The sequence below is a fragment of the Oryctolagus cuniculus genome, chromosome 1, assembly GCF_051225735.1.
Source record: "Oryctolagus cuniculus isolate XC-2025 breed Fujian yellow rabbit chromosome 1, ASM5122573v1, whole genome shotgun sequence".
Lineage (NCBI taxonomy): Eukaryota > Metazoa > Chordata > Mammalia > Lagomorpha > Leporidae > Oryctolagus > Oryctolagus cuniculus.
Window position 1 is genome coordinate 197,403,750 of NC_142867.1, and position 20,195 is coordinate 197,423,944.

Here is a 20,195-nt window from a genome sequence, read left to right on the forward strand (position 1 = left end):
GGAAGCTAGACTCAGGAGGGCAGCCAGGACTGGAACTTAAAACCCTCTGATATGGGATGTGGGTGTTCCAAGCAACATTTTTACCATTGTGCCGAACACCTGCCCCCTTTCTAACTTTTTTACACCTTTTATTTGTTCCACTTACTATTAAATAATGTTTTAAGTGGCATTTAAAAATTATTTTTTTAAAATTTATTTATTTATTTGAAAGAGGCATAGTTACAGAAAGAGACACAGAGACAGAGATCTGCTGGTTTGCCTCCCAAATGGCCACAACAGCCATGTGTCTTCTATGTGGGTGCAGGTGCCCAAGCAGTTGGGCCATCATCTGTTGCTTTCCCAGGTGCCTTAGCAGGGAGCTGGATCAGGAGTGGAGCAGCTGGAACTTGAACTGGTGCCACTGCACGTGGCTGCTTAACCTGCTGCGTCACAACACCTGCCCAATAGTAGACATTTTTGTCTTGTTCTTGTCCTTACTGGAATGCTTCTGTAATTTACTCACTAGTCAGCGTATTTAGGCTTTTGGTATTGAGAATGGTGGCATTTGTTGATGTTTTTTAAACTCAAATTAAGAACAGCTATGTGGCCGGCACCGTGGCTTACTTGGCTAGTCCTCTGACTGCGGCACCGACACCCCAGGTTCTAGTCCCGGTTGGAGTGCCAGATTCTGTCCTGGTTGCTCCTCTTCCAGTCCAGCTCTCTGCTGTAGCCCAGGAGGGCAGTGGAAAATGGCCCAAGTGCTTGGGCCCTGCACCCGCATGGGAGACCAGGAGGAAGCACCTGGTTCCTGGCTTTGGATTGGTGCAGCGCGCCAGCCGCAGCAGCCATTTGGGGAGTGAACCAATGGAAGGAAGACCTTTCGCTCTGTTTCTCTCTCTCTCTCACTGTCTAACTCTGCCTGTCAAAAAAAACAAAAACAACAACAACAACAACAAAAACATAGCTATGTGAGTTTTCTTAGATTTAAAAGTATTAGTATATGGTGAACTATATAAACACATTTCCAAATTTTGAAATATCCCATATTATGGAATATATCCCACTTAGAAAATGTGTATTCCTATATGTACTGCCAAAATTCTGTTTCACTTCTTTTCAGAATTTTTGTACTACATTTATATGTGAGATTTTTCTGAAGTTTTTTTTTCTGTTATGTTTAAAAAAGGAGAAACTTGCGGCCGTGCCACAGCTCACTAGGCTAATCCTCCGCCTTGCGGCGCTGACACACCGGGTTCTAGTCCCGGTCAGGGCGCCGGATTCTGTCCCGGTTGCCCCTCTTCCAGGCCAGCTCTCTGCTGTGGCCAGGGACTGCAGTGGAGGATGGCCCAAGTCCTTGGGCCCTGCACCCCATGGGAGACCAGGAGAAGTACCTGGCTCCTGCCATCGGATCAGCACGGTGCGCCGGCTGCAGTGCGCCGGCTGCGGCGGCCATTGGAGGGTGAACCAACGGCAAAGGAAGACCTTTCTCTCTCTCTCTCACTGTCCACTCTGCCTGTTAAAAAAAAAAAAATACAAACTTGCCTTTTTTTCCTGTGTTCTGGAACCATTAAAATCTCATTGAAGTTAAGTTTTTTTTCAGTGACAAAAACCTTTGACAACTTTTTCTGCTTTCCTCAAGATTTCTGCCTTTTGTGGTTTAGCTTTAAAAATTAGTATTTTCCTAGGAAGTTATCCATTTTTTCCCATTTCTCAATTGTACTTACAAAGTAGTAAATAAAGCAATGTCTTATAATTCCCCCTACCTATTTTGTATAGCAATTATTTTCCCTTTTTCAGTTTTTAAGTAGACAGTTTATCTGTTTATTTTCCAAAGAGCCATCTGTTATTAGTTGATTTGTTTTTGATTTTTAATTAGTTTTTGCTTATATATTTAATCTTTTTTCCTTTTTTCTTTTTTTTGAAGATTTATTTATTTTTTTACTTGAAAGGCAGAGAGAGGGAGGGAGACAGAGAGAAACAGATCTTTCATCTTCTGGTTCACTCCCAAAATGGCTGCCATGGCTGGAGCTGGGCCAGGCTGAAGCCAGTATTCCGGAACTCCATCCTGGTCTCTGATGTGAGTGGTATGGGCTCAAGTACTTGGGTGATATTCCACTGCCTTCTCAGACACGTTAGCCAGATCAGAAATGGAGCTTCTTAGACTTGAACCAGCACTCTGATAAAAGTTATTTAATGCTCTGCCACAATGCCATCTCCTGCTATTTCTATTTTTGTGTTTTCATCAGTGTGATATTTTTATTATAAGTTCCTCTGCTGTATGCTGTGAAATTTCCTCTAAGAACTGCTTTGCCTGTGTTTTAGCTTCTCAAATGCAATCTTTTCATTGTGTAATTTTATGTTTGTTGGTTCCTGCTTTGATTCATGAGGCTTTTTTTTTTTTTTTTTTTTTTAGTTTTAGTTTTATACTTTATTTGACTGTTACCAGTTAGTTCTCATCTACATTGACTGTAGAATTTTCAAAGTGGAGACATGGGAGACAGGTACAGAGGTAACCAAAGTATAGAGCTTTTTCTAAAACATTTTTTCTTGTTAAAGATTTATTTGACAGGCAGAAGGAGGGAGGAAGAGAGAGATAGAGATAGATAGAGGGAGGGAGAGGGAGAGAGGTCTTCCATCTACTAGTTAACTCCCCAAATGGCCGCAGTGGCCGCAGCTGTGTTGATTTGAAGCCAGGGAGCTTCTTCCGAGTCTCCCACACGGGTGCAGGGTCCCAAGGAATTGGGCCATCTTCTGCTGCTTTCCCAGGCCATAGCAGAGAGCTGGATTGGAAGGGGAGCATCCAAGACTCGAACTGGCGCCCATTATTGGATGCCGGCGCTGCAGGCAGTGGCTTTACCTGCTACTCCACATCGCTGACCCCCTTATTATGTTTTGTGGACAATCTCACATGGACAGAGTATGAGATACTCTTTTTTTCCTTATGCCCAGACAGCTTTGTTGAAGTGGGTACCACTGCACACATCTGAAGTCCCCTTCTCCTTCATGGTAAATTTCTAGATTTATTTATTTAAAAGATCTTATTTATCCATTGGAAAGTCAAAGTTACAGAGAGAGAGGGAGAGCCCAAATCTTCTGTCTGCTTGTTCACTCCCCAAGTGGCCACAACAGCCAAGGCTGGGCCAGGCCAAAGCAGGAGCCTCAACCAGGCCTCCCACTTAGGTACAGGGGCCCAAGCACTTGGACCATCTGCTGATGCCCTTCCCAGGCCATTAGCAGGGAGCTGGATTGGAAATAGAGCAGCCAGGATATGAACTGGTACCCAGATGGGATGCCAGTGTCTGTCACAGGCTGTGGCTTTACCACCTATGCCACAACGCAGACCCTCTGGATCTCTTTGAGTGCCTGAGGACATGCTTCTTGAATGTTCATGTTTGAATATTGATGATGCATTCCTAATGTACCACTTCGTTTATGGCAGAGAGTCCTTCTTCTCTCTAACCACCCTTCTTTGTGGGAGTCATGAGTTCTCTAATAATAGATGGTTTAAAAATTCAGGGAGGGCCGGCGCCGTGGCTCAATAGGCTAATCCTCCACCTTGCGGCGCCGGCACACCGGGTTCTAGTCCCGGTCAGGGCGCCGGATTCTGTCCCGGTTGCCCCTCTTCCAGGCCAGCTCTCTGCTATGGCCAGGGAGTGCAGTGGAGGATGGCCCAGGTGCTTGGGCCCTGCACCCCATGGGAGACCAGGAAAAGCACCTGGATCCTGGCTCCTGCCATCGGATCAGCGCGGTGCGCCGGCTGCAGCGGCGGCCATTGGAGGGTGAACCAACGGCAAAGGAAGACCTTTCTCTCTCTGTCTCTCTCTCTCACTGTCCACTCTGCCTGTCAAAAAAAAAAAAAAAAAAAAAAGCAGGGAGAATGATGTTTTGTTTTCTTAATACCTATTTCTAATTTTTTACCTTTGTGCTATTGACTATGCTACTATTGGCTTTGGAAATTTTTTGTGGTTTTCTTTGTGGCCTACTGTTTACTTGAATTTTTAAGTGTTCTGTGGTTTTTTTTTTATGTTAATTTTTATTTATTTGAAAGGCAGAGTTACAGAGAGGCAGAGGCAGAGAGAGAAAGAGAGAGGTCTTCCATCCGCTGGTTCACTTACCAGATAGCTGCAATGGCTGGAGCTGTGTCAATCCAAAACCAGGAGCTAAGAGCTTCTTCTGGGTCTCCCATGCAGGTGCAGGGACCCAAGGACTTGGGCCATTCTGCTGCTTTCCTAGGCCATAGCAGGGAGCTGGATGGGAAGTGGAGCAGCTGGGACTTGAACTGGCGCCCATATGGGATGCCGGCACTGCGGCTGGCAGCTTTACCTGCTACGCCACAGCACCTGCCCACATGGAATTTTTGTCGTATACATATAGTGGTTGAGTTATATGTTAATTTTGTTTTTAGATTAGAAATATGCTAATTCTCAGAGCTATCTTTTTCTGTAAATTAGATAATTTCTTGGATTAATTTAAATCTTGAGAAATTCTTGATTTCAGCTATTACTGTAGTAGAATTGTGACTGGTAGCTTCCTGAGATATTGAATTGCTGTTGTGTACTGGGAAGCCGTAGAGCATAATTTCATATAATAGTGATTTGATGATTTGTGAAAGAAAAATGAGAACATTAATATAATTGCCCTTGGGCTTTTTTTTTCTTGTAAACCAAGAAATCATAAACAAGGTTAAAATAAAAGCAGGGTTTTATTCAGGTGTAAAATAGATGTGGGAATCAGAAAAATAGAGGCAGTTAGACTGAATTTGTTCTGCAGAAGGAAGATGAGCTTGGGGTTTTACAATAAGAAGTAGAAACATGTAGTTTTTTTAGCATCCTTTGGGGGTAATAAGCAGGATTGAGGCATCTTTGCACAAAGCAAGGTAGTCATAAATATTTTTAGTTTTTTGGAATGTCCGGGTTAGGAGACAAACTGGTCATTCTAATATTTCGCAGATGTTACCAAGGTATTGTTAGATTCCAGAAAACTGTTCCCTCTGGAGGATTCAGTTTCTGACATGATATCTGTGTTAGTTTACCTGTCATTAAAATCTGAGGCTCGGAAAAAGATTTTTCCTCTTTTTATAGCCATTCTGCAGGCATTTTGACTTTTATTTTCACAAATTTCATTCTCCTGTTTCCTACCCTTAATTTCCTTTTCCTACTCCTCACATTTTGCTTTTTCTAATCCTTAACAAGTTCTCTTTTAATTTTTTTAAAGATTTATTTATGGGGCCGGAGCTGTAATGTAGTGGGTAAAGCCCCTGCCTGCAGTGCCAGCATCCCATATGGGTGCCAGTTCAAGTCTTGGCTGTTCCACTTCAATCCAGCTCTCTGTTATGGACTGGGAAAGCAGTGGAAGATGGCCCAGGCCCTTGGGCCCCTGCACCCGCGTGGGAGACCCGGAAGAAGCTCCTGGCTTCGGATTAGCGCAGCTCTGGCTGTTGCAGCCAACTGGGGAGTGAATGGAAGACCTCTCTTTCACTCTCTCCACCTCTCCTTATCTCTGTGTAACTCTGCCTTTCAGATAAATAAATACATCTAAAAAAAAAAAAAAGATGTATTTATTTATTTGAAAGGTAGAGTTAGAGAGAGAGAGAAAGAGAGGTCTTCCATTTGCTGGTTCACTCCCGTGATAGCCACAATGGCCAGAGCTATGGTGATCCGAAGCCAGAAGCCATGAGCTTCTTCTGGATTCCCCATTTTGGTGTGGGGGCCCCAGGGCCTGGGCCATCTTCTACTGCTTTCCCAGGCCATAGCAGAGAGCTGGATCAATGGAGCAGCCAAGGACTCAAAGTGGCGCCTATATGGGATGCTGGCACTGCAGGTGGTGGCTTTACTGCCATGTCATAGCGCCGTCCCCAAGAACACGTTGTCTTTACCCTTCCTCTTTTTCGTCTTCCTACAGTTCTTTCTTCCTTTGTGTCTCTCTTTCATCCCCCTGTCCCTGTTCTTCTCCCTTCTGCTCCTCTCCTCCCCCCCTGGATTTATTTATTTATTTGAAAGGCATAGTAACAGAGACAGGGAGATCTTCCATCTGCTGGTTCACTCCTCAAACAGTTGCAACAGCCAGGACTGGGTGAGGCTGAGCCAGGAGCCACGAACTCCTCTGGCTCTCCACATAGGTGGAAGGGGCCCAAGTGGTTGGGCCATCCTCTGTTATCTTCCTAGACACATTAACAGGAAGCTAGATTGTAAGTAGAGCAGCTGGGACTTGAACCTGCACTTTCATATGGGGTACTGGTGTCACAAGGTGCAACCTACTGTGCCACAAACCTGGCCTCTGCAGTTTTCTTCTTGTTCCCTCCCTCCCCATATATTTTAAAAACATTTATTTATTTATTTATTTTATTTGAGAGGCTAAAACAGAGAGCTCCCAAATATCAGTTAGTGCTAGTTCACTTGCCAGATACCAGCCAGGGGCAGAACCTGTGAGCCAAAGCTGAGAAATTGATCCAGGTCTCCTTCATGGGTGTCAGGGACCCTGCTACTTGAGCCATCACCTGCTGTCTTTCAGCTGGAATCCATAGCGAGAGCTAGAACTTGAACCCAGGCACTGTTGATATGGAATGTGGGCATCCTAAGTGATTGCTTTATGGCTAGGTCAACATCCAGTCTATCTTCATCTCGTTTTGGTTTTAGGTGTCTTTCATTAGTAGTTCAATTTTAAGAAATCAAAAAATATTTATTTTTATTTTATTTGAAAGGCTGAAACATACACATACAAGTACACACACACACTCAAGAGATCTTCTATTCATTTGTTGATTCCCCAAATGCCAGATCTGGGCCAGGCCAAAACCAGGAGCCCTGTACTCTTTGTTTCTTGCACTTGGGTAGCAGGAGAGACCCAAGAACTTGAACCAGCACCTTTTGCCTACCAGGTGCATTAGGAGGAAGCTGGATTGGAAGCAGAGTAGTCTGGGCTTTGTCTAAGCACTTGATATGGGATGTGGGTGTCTCATATAGTGTCCTAACTGCTGCGCCAGGTGCGCATCCAAATATAACTTAATGAGTTTTCTTCCTACCACATTTTAACTGAAATGGCACTGAGCCAGAAAAATAAAACATTACTGTTACGTTCTATGTTACTAATATGAATGTGAATTAAAAATGTGTTACTGATATTTTCCATATAATAGAAGCACTTATATTTATTTTAGTGGAAATTTATGATTGCTTATGAAATTTTTTTTTCTCACTGTAAGTACTGAGCAGTTTATATTAGGGGCAAATGTGTACCTTTCTTACATAGTTAAAGTAACTTGATCTAGGTTATAAACATGTTTTAAGAGGTACAATTATTTTCTATTTAGTATATGTTTTTAGTAAGCAACTGTTAATATTAACACAGCATATCTTCTGAATTGTCCATAGTTTGTTTTTCCATGATTGAACATTTAAATTATAAGAAGATATTATAAAATAAATGAGTATAATTAAGTAAAATATAGGATGGTTTTGAGGAAGTGTACACATGTAAATATCCTGATCATTCCTAAGATGTTCCAGGAAAAAATAGTTGACCTAAGTACCTATTAAAATGTCTTTTGATCCTGAGAGACTGAAGATATACTGCATAGTGGATATTAGAAAAATCTTTTCCCTAAGTGTCCAAATTATAGATTTCTTATATTCTTAACATTTGCAGTAGCTGTAATTAAAGTTAAATTCAGTGAACTGTTTTAATATTTAAAGAAAATTCTTAGAAAGTCTATATTTTATCAGTTCTTACTGAGGCATATCTTAAAATGTTTTATGTTATTTAATTAGTAATAAAGGATACTATAATTTTCATTTACTATTCTTTAATAGAAAACTTTCTGTGTTGCAGCTTTTATGCATACTTTAAAGTACCTACCTTCCCTGCCACCAGGTTGGTATTTTCTCTTATCTAGTTGTTCATTGCCTTTCTGATGTTCAAATTCAGAAGATGTTTTCACTCATCCCCCGGGCCTCAGCCCGTGAGCACTTCACTGCTGATGCTTTTTCTTTTCTTCCATTTTTTCTTGCTATTTCATATTAAAGAAAATAATCTGTTGCAGTGAAAGTCATATAACATGAAAATCAATCACTTTAAAGTGAACAGTCTAACAACATTTAGTATATTCACAATGTTGTGCAACTACCCCTTCTGTTTCCAAAACTCTTTGCAGAAACTAAAGCAGCTTCTCTCTCTGTCTCTCCAAAATCACTGACAACCACCAATCAGCTTTCTGTCTATGAATTTACCTAAATGGAATAACGCATTAAATGAGGATACTTCAAAAAAGTCCATAAAAAATAGGATTAAAAGATGAGTTTCTTTTGGCACAAAATATTTAGAAATCCATGAATAGTTTTTTTAATAAGTATTTTCCATAACCTTTTTGAATACCACCTTCAGTGCTTTTGTACCAATAAATTCATCTTTTAATTACACTTTCTATGAACTTTTGAAGTATCCTCATGTGATCTTTTGTGTCTGCCTTCTTTCGCTTAGCAGATAATATTTTAGAGGTTAATCCATATTGTAGCACACGTCAGTATTTAATTTCTTTCTATATATATTATGACCAAGTACTTTTTCATTGTATGGTTATGTCATTTATCATTGGTGGGCATTTGGATTGTTTCCGCGTTTTGATTATCATGAATAATGCTGCTGTGAACGTTCATGTTTGAGTTTTTGTGTGGGCATAGGTTTTTATTTCTCTTAAGTATATATGTAGAAGAGGAATTGCTGGGTCGTGTGGTAACTGTGTTTACCATTCTGGGGAACTACCAGAGTATTTTCCAGAGTAGTTGCTCTGTTTTATGTTCCCACTAGCAACGTATGATGGTTCTGATTTCTCCACATCGTTGCCACTATGTATTATATCTCTGTTTACTTTTAGTTATCCTAACAGGTATGAATGACATCTCATTGTAATTTATTAAAATTTAAGATGAGAGTAACATACAAAATTAATTATAGAAAAGTGAACAGTTCGTTGGCATTTGGCATATTCACAGAGTTATACAACCACTACCTCTTTCTATATTCTAGATTCTTGTTATGGTTTTGATTTGCACTTCCTTGATGACTAATGATGTTGAACATCTTTTCATGTGCTTCCTGGCCATTTATATATCTTTGGAGAAATGACTATTCAAACCTTTTGCCTTTTTTTTTTTAAATTAATTTTGGGGGAGGGTAAAGATTTATTTATTTGAAAGGCGAGTTACAGAGAGAATAGAGATCTTCCCATCTGTTGGTTCAATCCCCAAATGGTATAGCAGCTAGGGATGAGCCAGGGCAAAAGCAGGAGCCAGGAGCTTCATCTGGGGTCCCAATTGGGTGGCAGGGGCCCAAGCACTTGGGCCATTTTCTGCCACTTTACCAGACACAGTAGCAGGAAACAGAAGTAGAATAGCCAGGGCATGAACAGGCACCCATATAGGACGCTGGCATTGCAGGCAACGATTTTACCTACTATACCACAATGCCAGCCCCTTTTGCCCATTTCTAATTGGGTTATCTTTTTATTATTGGGTTGTAGAGTTGTTTATATATTCTAGATATGTTGCTTAACCAGGTGTATGTTTGCAAATAATTTTTCCCATTCTGTGAGTTATCTTTTGGTTGAGCCTTTTTAAGGAGGAAGAATCCATTTACATTTAGGTGGAACAACTTCGTATCATTTGTACTGGCAGCTTTTTTTGGGGATTGTTTAGGATATTCTTTTTTTTTTTTTTTTTAAGATTTTATTTATTTGAAAGGTAGAGTTACAGAGAGCAAGAGAGAAAGGTCTTCCTTCCATTGGTTCACTCCCCAAATGGCCACAATAGTGGAGCTGCGCCAATCCGAAGCTAGGAGCTAGGTGCTTCTTCCCAGTCTCCCTTGTGGGTGCAGGGGCCCAAGGACTTGGGCCATCTTCCACTGCCATCCCAGGCCACAGCAGAGAGCTGGATTGGAAGAGGAGCAGTCGGGACTAGAACCTGTGCTCATATGGGATGCCGGTGCTGCAGGCAGAGGATTAACCTACTCTGCCACGGCACCGGCCCAGAAATTATTTCTTAAGTCAGAGACTCAAGCAGCTTCTCCAGGCCATTTTCCTCATAAAAAGAGCTATTTCAGGGCAAGTGTTTGGCCTTGTGATCAAGCTATCAGTTGGTATGCACACATCACCTATCAGAGTGCTTAGGTTCAGGTCCCAGATCCACTCCTGATTCCAGCTTCCTGACCACAGATACCCTGGAGATAGCATGTGAGGCTAGTATTTGGGTGCCTGCTACGCACATGGTTCGAGAACCTGATTGTGGGCATTTGGAGAATTAACCAGTGGACGGGAGAGTTCTCTGTTTTTCTCTCTCTTCTATGTAAAATAAATAGATTTAAATAAAAATTTAAAAAATTTGTGTCTTAGCTTTAAAACAATGAAGAGCTGGAGCTGGCATTGTGGCATTGCTGTACAGTGGGTCAGGCTTGTGAAGCTGGCACCCCGTGTTGGAGTGCTGGTTTGAGTTCTGGCCCCTTCACTTTCTTTTTTTTTTTTTTTTTTTTTTTGACAGGCAGAGTGGACAGTGAGAGAGAGAGACAGAGAGAAAGGTCTTCCTTTGCCGTTGGTTCACCCTCCAATGGCCGCCGCGGCCGGCGCACCGCGCTGATCCGATGGCAGGAGCCAGGAGCCAGGTGCTTTTCCTGGTCTCCCATGGGGTGCAGGGCCCAAGCACCTGGGCCATCCTCCACTGCACTCCCTGGCCACAGCAGAGGGCTGGCCAGGAAGAGGGGCAACCGGGACAGAATCCGGCGCCCCGACCGGGACTAGAACCCGGTGTGCCGGCGCCGCTAGGCGGAGGATTAGCCTAGTGAGCCGCGGCGCCGGCCCGGGCCCCTTCACTTTCAGCCCAGCTTCCTGCTAATATGCCTGGGAAGGCAAGGTAGGATCGCCTAAGTGCTTGGGTTGTTGCCCTTCATGTGGGAGACCAGGATCAAGTTTCTGGCTCCTGGCTTGGCCTGGCCTAGACCTAGCTCATGCAGCCCTTTGGGGAGTGAGTTCTGCCTGTCAAATCAGTGAATATATAAATCTTTTTTAAAAATGACAAAAACTGTTTTTTCAAATCACTGATATCCCCTAATATCAGTAAATTAGGGATATAGAAATGAAAACACTAATTTCCTGCACCTGTCTGAACATAATCGTAGCTGTCATTGCTGGGCGGTTAAATGGTACTTCTTTCCCAACAGAGAATTAGAGAAACAAGTTTTTGGTATGTGGCTGTGTGGGAGGGTTTATACTGTTAGTAATCTGAGTTTTAGTTTCACAGTATTGTTAGGGTGGTTTGTATGTATCACAGTGAGCCTGAATCCTTTGTAGGAGCCTATGAAATGTCTTCTGTACAGATAAAAAGATTAAACTAGTCTCTGTATTATGTTGGTTCTTTGAAAATTGATGATCAGTGTATTTTGTAATTAACTCTCTGTTAACTAGAATGACCAGCCAGTATATTTCATCCCTATATAATTATAGAAAAATGGCACTTTTAAAATGAGGCTTTGAAATAAAATTTTTAGAAAATTTATGATTTATTCCCAGTTCTACACCTAGATGTAACCGTTGTAAGTATTTTATGTATTTCTTTGTTTTTACAAATTTTAAAATATTTGTAAATACAAAAAATTATAAAATTTTTTTTTTTATATATTTTTATTTTATTTTATTTTATTTTTTGACAGGCAGAGTGGACAGTGAGAGAGAGAGACAGAGAGAAAGGTCTTCCTTTTGCCGTTGGTTCACCCTCCAATGGCCGCCGCGGCTGGCGCGCTGCGGCCGGCGCACCGCGCTGATCCGATGGCAGGAGCCAGGAGCCAGGTGCTTTTCCTGGTCTCCCATGGGGTGCAGGGCCCAAGCACCTGGGCCATCCTCCACTGCACTCCCTGGCCACAGCAGAGGGCTGGCCTGGAAGAGGGGCAACCGGGACAGAATCCGGCGCCCCGACCGGGACTAGAACCCGGTGTGCCGGCGCCGCTAGGCGGAGGATTAGCCTAGTGAGCCGCGGCGCCGGCCTAAAATTATAAAATTTTTTAAAATTTGCTTTTGTTTTTTTTTCCTACCCCCAAAGATTGATTTATTTGAAAGGCAGAGTTACAGAAAGGTAGGATGAGACAGAGAGAGAGAGAGATGTCTTCATTTGCAGGTTCACTCTCCAGATGGCTGCAAGTCAGGAATGAGCCAAGGTGAAGCCAAGAGACAGGAGTTTCATCCAGGTCTCCCACATGGGTGGCAGGGGGCCCAGGCACTTAGGCCATATTCTGCTGCTTTCCCCAGGTCATTAACAGGGAGCTGGATTGGAAATGGAACAGTCAGGACACAAACGGGGGCCCATATGGGATGCTGACATCATAGGCAGTGGCTTTACTTGCCATGCCACAGTGCTGGTCCCGGTTTACTTATTTTTTTATTTTTATTTTTTTTTTTATTTTTTGACAGGCAGAGTGGACAGTGAGAGAGAGAGAGACAGAGAGAAAGGTCTTTCTTTGCCGTTGGTTCACCCTCCAATGGCCGCCGCGGCCGGCGCACTGCGGCCGGCGCACCGTGCTGATCCGATGGCAGGAGCCAGGTACTTCTCCTGGTCTCCCATGCGGGTGCAGGGCCCAAGGACTTGGGCCATCCTCCACTGCAGTCCCTGGTCACAGCAGAGAGCTGGCCTGGAAGAGGGGCAACCGGGACAGAATCCGGCGCCCCGACCGGGACTAGAACCCAGTGTGCCGGCGCCGCAAGGCGGAGGATTAGCCTAGTGAGCCGCGGCACCGGCCCGATTTACTTTTAAAATCTGTAAATGCTTACTTTTTCCATAATACTTTCTAGCCTTAAAGGGGTTGTAGTTGGATCCATAGCAGTTAGGAGATAATTTCTTACCCTATAGATTGTAAAATTTAATGATTGAATTTCTTTTTGTGCAGTGAATAAAATTATTATAAAACTTGTTTCACTTATGATAGCCATCATAAAAGTGAAAAGACATCACTTATCTTTCCCTTTTGCCTCTTCTATACCTAAATAACTCTTACTTTAGTTGCATTGCGTACTAAATTTAGAGCTACTTTTTTTTTTCATAACATCTTTGACTATAATTTACAACCTATGATTCACTCATTTGAGTATTCAATTCAGCAGGGATTAGTGTAGTCACAGGTTTTCAACCATCACTATAATCAACTTTAGAACATTTTTATTACCTCCCAAAAGAAAACCTATCTCAGTAACCAAGTTGAGTAAATTTTTAAACATTATTATAAGGTTGCTGCTCTGTTAGGTTTAGAAGATATTTTACCACTTCAACACAGTATTAAAAGAAAGTTATTTTGAATTTATATTTTTCTTTTTTTTTTTTTTTAAGATTTATTTATTTGAAAGTCAGAGTTGCAGAGAGGAAGAGGTAGAGAGAGAGAGAGAGAGGTCTTCCATCTGGTGGTTCATTCCCAAGTGGCTTCAACAGCTGGAGCTGAGCTGATCCGAAGCCAGGAGCCAGGAGCCCAAGGATTTGGGCCATCTTCTGCTTTCTCAGGCCATAGCAGAGAGCTGGATCGGAAGTGGAGCAGCTGGGACACGAACTGGCCCCCATATGGGATATCGGTGGGGCAGGAGGAGGCTTAGTCCACTACGCCACAGTGCTGGCCCCTATTTTTTTTTTTTTTTTTTTTTAAGACTTATTGGGGCTAGTGCTGTAGTGTGGTGGGCAAAGCCGCCGCCTGCAGTGCCGGCATCTATATGGGTGTGGGTTCAAGTCCTGGCTGTTCTCCTTACGATCCAAGTGAAATAACATATTCACAGATGCTTTCAGTGGCTTTGTTTATACTGGCTAAAAACTAGAAAAAAGTCAGATGTCCTAGCAGGTAAATGAATCAGTACAATACTACTTAATAACATAAAACTAGGAAATAACAGGTGTAGTACCATTGTAAGAATGAATCAAATGTTAAGTGAAAGAAGCCTGAATTAAAAGGTTACATACAATTCCATATATGATACTCAGCAATAGGCAGAAACCACAGGGACATAAAACTAACTACAAAAAGGAACATGGGAATTTTTTGAGGCAGTGTATCAGTTTTATATTTCATTGTACCATGTTACATAACTTGTATGTATTTGTCAGAACTCATAGAACAAACAAAAGTAAAAAGGGAAATTTTACTAGTATGTAAGTAAACTATACTTCAGTCTTTTAAAAAGTATATACACCAAACAATGTTCGTATACATATCACACTAAAATTAGAAAAAGCGGAATCGTTCAATAATACTGTTAGATGTTTTAAAGGAGGTGGAGTCGTTTGAAAGGCAGAATTGGGGGAAGAGTGTGGGGAGTGAGAGAATCTTCCAACTGCTGGTTCACTCCACAAATGGCCTCAGTGGCTGGAGCTGGGCCGATTTGAAGCCATGAGCCAGGAGCTTCTTCTGGGTCTCCCACGTGGGTGCAAGGGCCCAACCACTTGGGTCATCCGCCTCTGCTTTCCCAGGCCCTTTAGCAGGAAGCTGGATCAGAAGAGGAGGACCCAGGACACTCGAACTGGCTCTCAGAGATTTAAATCTTAACAGCTATCGTTATCCAGATCTATATTTGTTTAAGTGAATAAAGTGATATCTTTTTCTTACCCTGGTATTGGAATTGGAATATTTGTAGTTTATATCAGGAAGATACACTTTTTTTTTTGGTATTAGCATATAAATTGTTTAGTGGCTAGTATGCTTTTCCAATTTTTTTACCCTAGAGCATGCAGATTTCAGAAAGACTTATTTTATTTAAAAACATCAATTTCTACCCCCAGGCCCCCCCGCCACATTCTGCCTGTTTTGGGAACATTAAGAGAAGTGGGGCCAACATTGTGGTGCAGTGGGTTAAACTGCTGCTTGTGATGGCGGCATCCCATAGCTGGTGCCGGTTCGAGACCCAGCTACTTACTTCCTATCCAGCATCTTGCTGATGCACCTAGGAAGGCAGAAGATGACCCAGATACTTGGGCCCTTGCCACCTATGGAAGAGACCAGGTTGGAGGTGCTGACTGTTGACTTTAGCCTGGCCCAGACCTGGCTGTTGGGGCTATTAGTGGAGTGAACCAGTGGATTGATGGAAAGCCTCTCTCTCTGTCTCTCTCTCCCCCTTTCTCCCTCCCTCTCTGTCATTCTGCTTTTCATGCAGATGAAAATAAACATTTTTAAAAAATAAGTGAATGGCTGGTGCCATGGCTCACTTGGCTAGTCCTCCACCTGTGGCGCCTGCACCCCGGGTTCTAGTCCTGGTTGGGGCGCCAGCTTCTGTCCCGGTTGCTCCTCTTCCAGTCCAGCTCTCTGCTGTGGCCCAGGAAGGCAGTGAATGATGGCCCAAGTGCTTGGGCCCTGCACTCGCATGGGAGACCAGGAGGAAGCACCTGGCTCCTGGCTTTGGATCGGCACAGCGTGCTGGTGGTAGCGGCCATTTGGGGGGTGAACCAACAGAAAAAGGAAGACCTCTCTCTGTCTCTGTCTCTGTCCGCTCTGCCTGTCCAAAAAAAAAAAAAAAGTGACTGAGGGCTATATCATTCCTGAAACCTCTGATGTTCTGGTTCTTTCTTTTGTTCGTTCGTTCGTTCGTTCGTTCTTTCTTTTTCTTTCTTTCTTTTTCTTTTCTTTTCTTTTCTTTTCTTTTCTTTCTTTCTTTTCCCTCCCTCCCTCCTTTCTTTCTTTCTTTCTTTCTTTCTTTCTTTCTTTCTTTCTTTCTTTCTTTCTTTCTTTCTTTCTTTCTTTCTTTCTTTCTTTCTTTCTTTCTTTCTTTCTTTCTTTCATATTCATTTATTTGAAAGAGTTTCACAGAGAGGAGAAGGAGAACGAGAGAGAGAGAAAGATACCTTCCATCTGCTGGTTCACTCCCCAAATGGCCGCAGTGGCCGGAGCTGTGCCAGTCCCGAGCCAGGAGCTTTTTCTGGGTCTCCCACGTGGGTGCAGGGGCCCAAGGACTTGATCCATCCTTTACTGCTTTCCCAGGCCACAGCAGAGAGCCAGATTGGAAGTGGAACAGCCAGGTCTCGAACCAGCACCCATATGGGATGCTGGCACTGGAGGTGGCAGCTTTACCCGCTGTGCCACAGCATTGGCCCCTAGTTTCTTTTTTGTAGTCTGAATTTTCTTGTAATTGTTCGTTTTTACCTCCTCATGGTATCATGCACCTATACAAACTTTCTTTTCTTTTTTTCTTCCAGGTTCTAAATGGCTTCTAAGAAGTTGGGTGCAGATATTCATGGTAAGTGCACTGTTAGATATTGTGAGTTAAGTTTTGAATTTATCAGAGTTTGAAATCACTTAGCGTAGTTTTAAGTAAGTGCTGCTTTTTGTCTCTTTAAATGAATAGTTTGAAAAAAGTAAAGTTGTACAGCAATGTAGCATATACATCCAGAGATCTTTAGATAATTTTAATCTTGAAGTATTTGTTAAAATAGATAAGCTGTAGAGTCTGGTTATTGTAACTGAAATTACTAAGGGTAGATTAAAGGGACTATCTGCTTCTGTTGTTGTTTAGGAGTGTTTTGAGGAAGTCCATCATTCCTTTCCTGTTCCTTGGTCATAGCTCTTTTTCTAGCGTGGTGTGAAAATTGTAACACTTTAGGTAATGCTTTGTAATATTCGGGTTTAGTCCCTACTCCACAAAGGAAGTAATTTTTTTTTTTTTTTTGGACAGGCAGAGTGGACAGTGAGAGAGAGAGAGACAGAGAGAAAGGTCTTTCTTTGCCGTTGGTTCACCCTCCAATGGCCGCTGCGGCCAGCGCGCTGTGGCCGGCGCACCGCGCTGATCCGATGGCAGGAGCCAGGTGCTTCTCTTGGTCTCCCAAGGACTTGGGCCATACTCCACTGCAGTCCCTGGCCACAGCAGAGAGCTGGCCTGGAAGAGGGGCAACTGGGACAGAATCTGGTGCCCCGACCGGGACTAGAACCCGGTGTGCCGGCGCCGCAAGGCGGAGGATTAGCCTGGTGAGCCGCGGCGCTGGCCAGGAAGTAATTTTTTTAAAGATTTATTTATTTATTTGAAAATCAGAGTTACACAGAGAGAGGAGAGGCAGAGAGAGAGAGGTCTTCTATCTGCTGGTTCACTCCCCAATTGGCCGCAACAGCTGGAGCTGTGCCACTCCGAAGCCAGGAGCTAGGAGCTTCTTCTGGGTCTCCCACACATGTGCAGGGGCTCAAAGACTTGGGCCATCTTCTACTACTGCTTTCTCAGGCCATAGCAGAGAGCTGGATCGGAAGTAGAGCAGCTGGGTCTCGAACGGGCGCTCGTATGGGATGCCGGCGTTTCAGGCTAGGGTGTTAACCTGCTGTGCCACAACGTTGGCCCCCGGAAGTAATTTTTCTAAAAGTCTATAAATATATTAGAGCATTATCAGTAATAGTAGTTACAGTTTTGCATTTGAAAAGAAAAGTTGCTCCGGGGCTGGTGTTATGGTACAGCTGGTTAAGCTGCTGTCTGCAATGCTGGCGTGCTGTGTGGGCTGCTCCATTTTTGATCCAGCTCTCTGCTAATGTGTGGAAGAGTGGTGGAAGATGGCCCAAGTACTTGGGCTCCTGCATCCACATGGGTGACTAGCTGGAGTTCCAGTCTCCTGGCATCGGCTTGGCCCAGCCTTGGCCATTGCTGCCATCTGGGGAATGAACCAATGGATAGAAGATCTCTCCCTCTCTCTTTCTCTGTAGTTCTGCCTTTCAAATAAATAAATCTTAAACAAAAAAAGAATGACTTACCTGACTGCCCAGCAGATAGCATGTGTTTCGAGCTCTTTTCAGTTATTGATTGCTTGACAGCATCACTCAACTGGGTCAGGTAGTACACCTGCAGCCACTGTGGTTTCAACTTGACTTCTGTGTTTTCTGCAACAGCATTTACATTCTCAGTGCCATTTTACATATACTTACATATATAATCTGCCTATATTTTGTTTTAAAACATTTGGGAATTAAGTCATTCAGACTCTGGAGTTAGCGTTCCCTAACAGGTCAGGCAGCAGATCTTCCAGGTAAGCTAGCTCCTGTTATTAAGAAATATTACAGGACTCTTTCAGAGTTTCTGAATACTAGCAGAGAGGCAGATCTGAAGTTACCTCTGGATTATTTTTTCAAGGGAAGAGAAAGCACAGAGCCAAGGACACAGGAAAGGCCTCTGGAGAGAAACTAGCAAAAATTAAAAAGTTGAAGTTAAAATCTTATTTCAAAAGATAAACCTATGTATATATATAGGTTTATATATATATATATATTATATATATATATTTTTTTTGACAGGCAGAGTGGACAGTGAGAGAGAGAGACAGAGAGAAAGGTCTTCCTTTGCCCTTGGTTCACCTTCCACTGGCTGCCGCGGCTGGCGCACTGCTTCCGGCGCACTGCGCTGATCCAATGGCAGGAGCCAGGTACTTCTCCTGGTCTCCCATGGGGTGCAGGGCCCAAGGACTTGGGCCATCCTCCACTGCAGTCCCTGGTCACAGCAGAGAGCTGGCCTGGAAGAGGGGCAACCGGGACAGAATCCGGCGCCCCGACCGGGACTAGAACCCGGTGTGCCGGCGCTGCAATGAGGATTAGCCTAGTGAGCCGCGGCGCCGGCATAAACCTATATATTTTTAAAAGATTTATTTATTTATTTGAAAGTCAGAGTTACAGAAAAGAGGAGAGAAAGAGAGAGGTCTTCCATCTTTTGGTTCATTCCCTAGTTGGCTGCAACTACTAGGGCTGTGCCTATCTGAAGCCAGGAGCCTCTTCCGGGTCTCCCACGTGGATGCAGGAGTCCGGGGACTTGGGCCATCTTCCACTGCTTTCCCAGATGATAGCAGAGAGCTGGATTGGAAGTGGAGCAGCCAAGACTCAAACCAGTGTCCATATGGCGTGCTGGCACTGCAGCCACAGCATTGGGCCCCAAGATAAACCTATCTTGAAACTTTGAATCCAGTCTTTTTGATTGGTTTGAAAATAATTTAGGCCTCAGGTTATGTGTTCCAGCTGAACAGTCTAGAGAGGAGACTCTAAGGTGTCTGTTTTTTCTTCTAAAGAACGTCTTCCATCTCCCTTAATTCCTTTTTTTTTTTTAATTTATTTGACAGAGTTAGACAGTGAGAGAGAGAGAGAAAGGTCTTCCTTCCATTGGTTCACTCCCCAAATGGCCGCTACGGCCAGAACTACCCTAATCCGAAGCCAGGAGCCAGGTGCTTCCTCCTGGTCTCCCATGCAGGTGCAGGAGCCCAAGCACTTGGGCCATCCTCCACTGCCTTCCTGGGCCTCGGCAGAGAGTTGGATTGGAAGAGGAGCAACCGGGACTAGAACCCGGCGCCCATATGGGATGACGGTGCCACAGGCAGAGGATTAACCAAGTGAGTTTAGGCACCGGGCCCTCCTTAAATTTCTAACCAAAATTATTTAAGTAAATTTTGAAGCTGAGTAAAGTTTGAGAGAGATTTTTTTTTTATTTCCTCATGCTGCTGTTGCTTCAGTAGGGCTCTAAGTATGTAGTCCCTGGTTAGATTTCAGTAGCTTTAGTTGGGTTTTTAGAGGAGAGAATTATATTTTTTAGATATCCGATAGTTTAAGGAATAAACATAAGGGACTATGGGGAATTTCTAAAAGTATTTATTTGAAAAGAAGGAAGAAAGAGTTCCCATTTGCTGGTTCACTCCCCAAATGTCCACAATGGCTTAGCCAGGAGCTGGGAACACAATCCAGGTCTCCAACATGGGTGGCAGGAACCCAATTTTTTTTTTTTTTTTAAGATTTATTTATTTGAAAGGCAGAATGACAGGCAGAGACAGAAAGAGAGGTCTTCTATCTGCTAGAACCCAATTTCTTGAGACATTACTTCTGCCTCCCCGGGTCTGCATAGTCAGGAGCCAGAGCTGGGTATTGAACTGATGTTCTCTGATAGGGGATGCAAATATTTCCACTGCTAAATTAAATGCCTGCCCCAGGTGGAAAATATTTAACAGGCATCTCATAGTCACCTGAGCATAGGAAATTAAGTTCAATGTGGTCTTACAGTGCTGAAATTAGAGATCGAAGAAACTATGGATATTACTCCTTCCATTTTTTTTTTTTTGAAAGATTTTATTTATTTATTTGAGAGGTAGAGATACAGTGAGAGGGAGAGATAGAGAGAAAGGTCTCCATTACGCTGGTTCATTCCCCAAATGGCCGCAACGGCTAGAGCTGAGCCGATCTGAAGCCAGGAGCCTGGTCTCCCATGTGGGTGCAGG

The 20,195-nt window shown here is 43.3% G+C and overlaps 1 protein-coding gene across 12 annotated transcripts in view; it reads left to right on the forward strand.

Moving 5' to 3' along the window:
- The window catches only part of UBAP1 (ubiquitin associated protein 1), an 84,171-nt gene that overhangs the window by 30,165 nt on the left and 33,811 nt on the right, over positions 1–20,195 (forward strand). For 6 of the 12 annotated variants that reach the window (XM_089299895.1, XM_089299881.1, XM_089299877.1 and 3 more), the window contains exons 2-3: positions 7,807–7,848; positions 16,173–16,213. In XM_089299895.1, coding sequence (XP_089156021.1) covers positions 7,807–7,848; positions 16,173–16,213 — 83 coding nt within the window. The remainder of the gene's footprint in view (positions 1–7,806; positions 7,849–16,172; positions 16,214–20,195) is intronic. The other 6 variants (XM_089299901.1, XM_089299893.1, XM_089299875.1 and 3 more) reach the window with 1 other exon arrangement.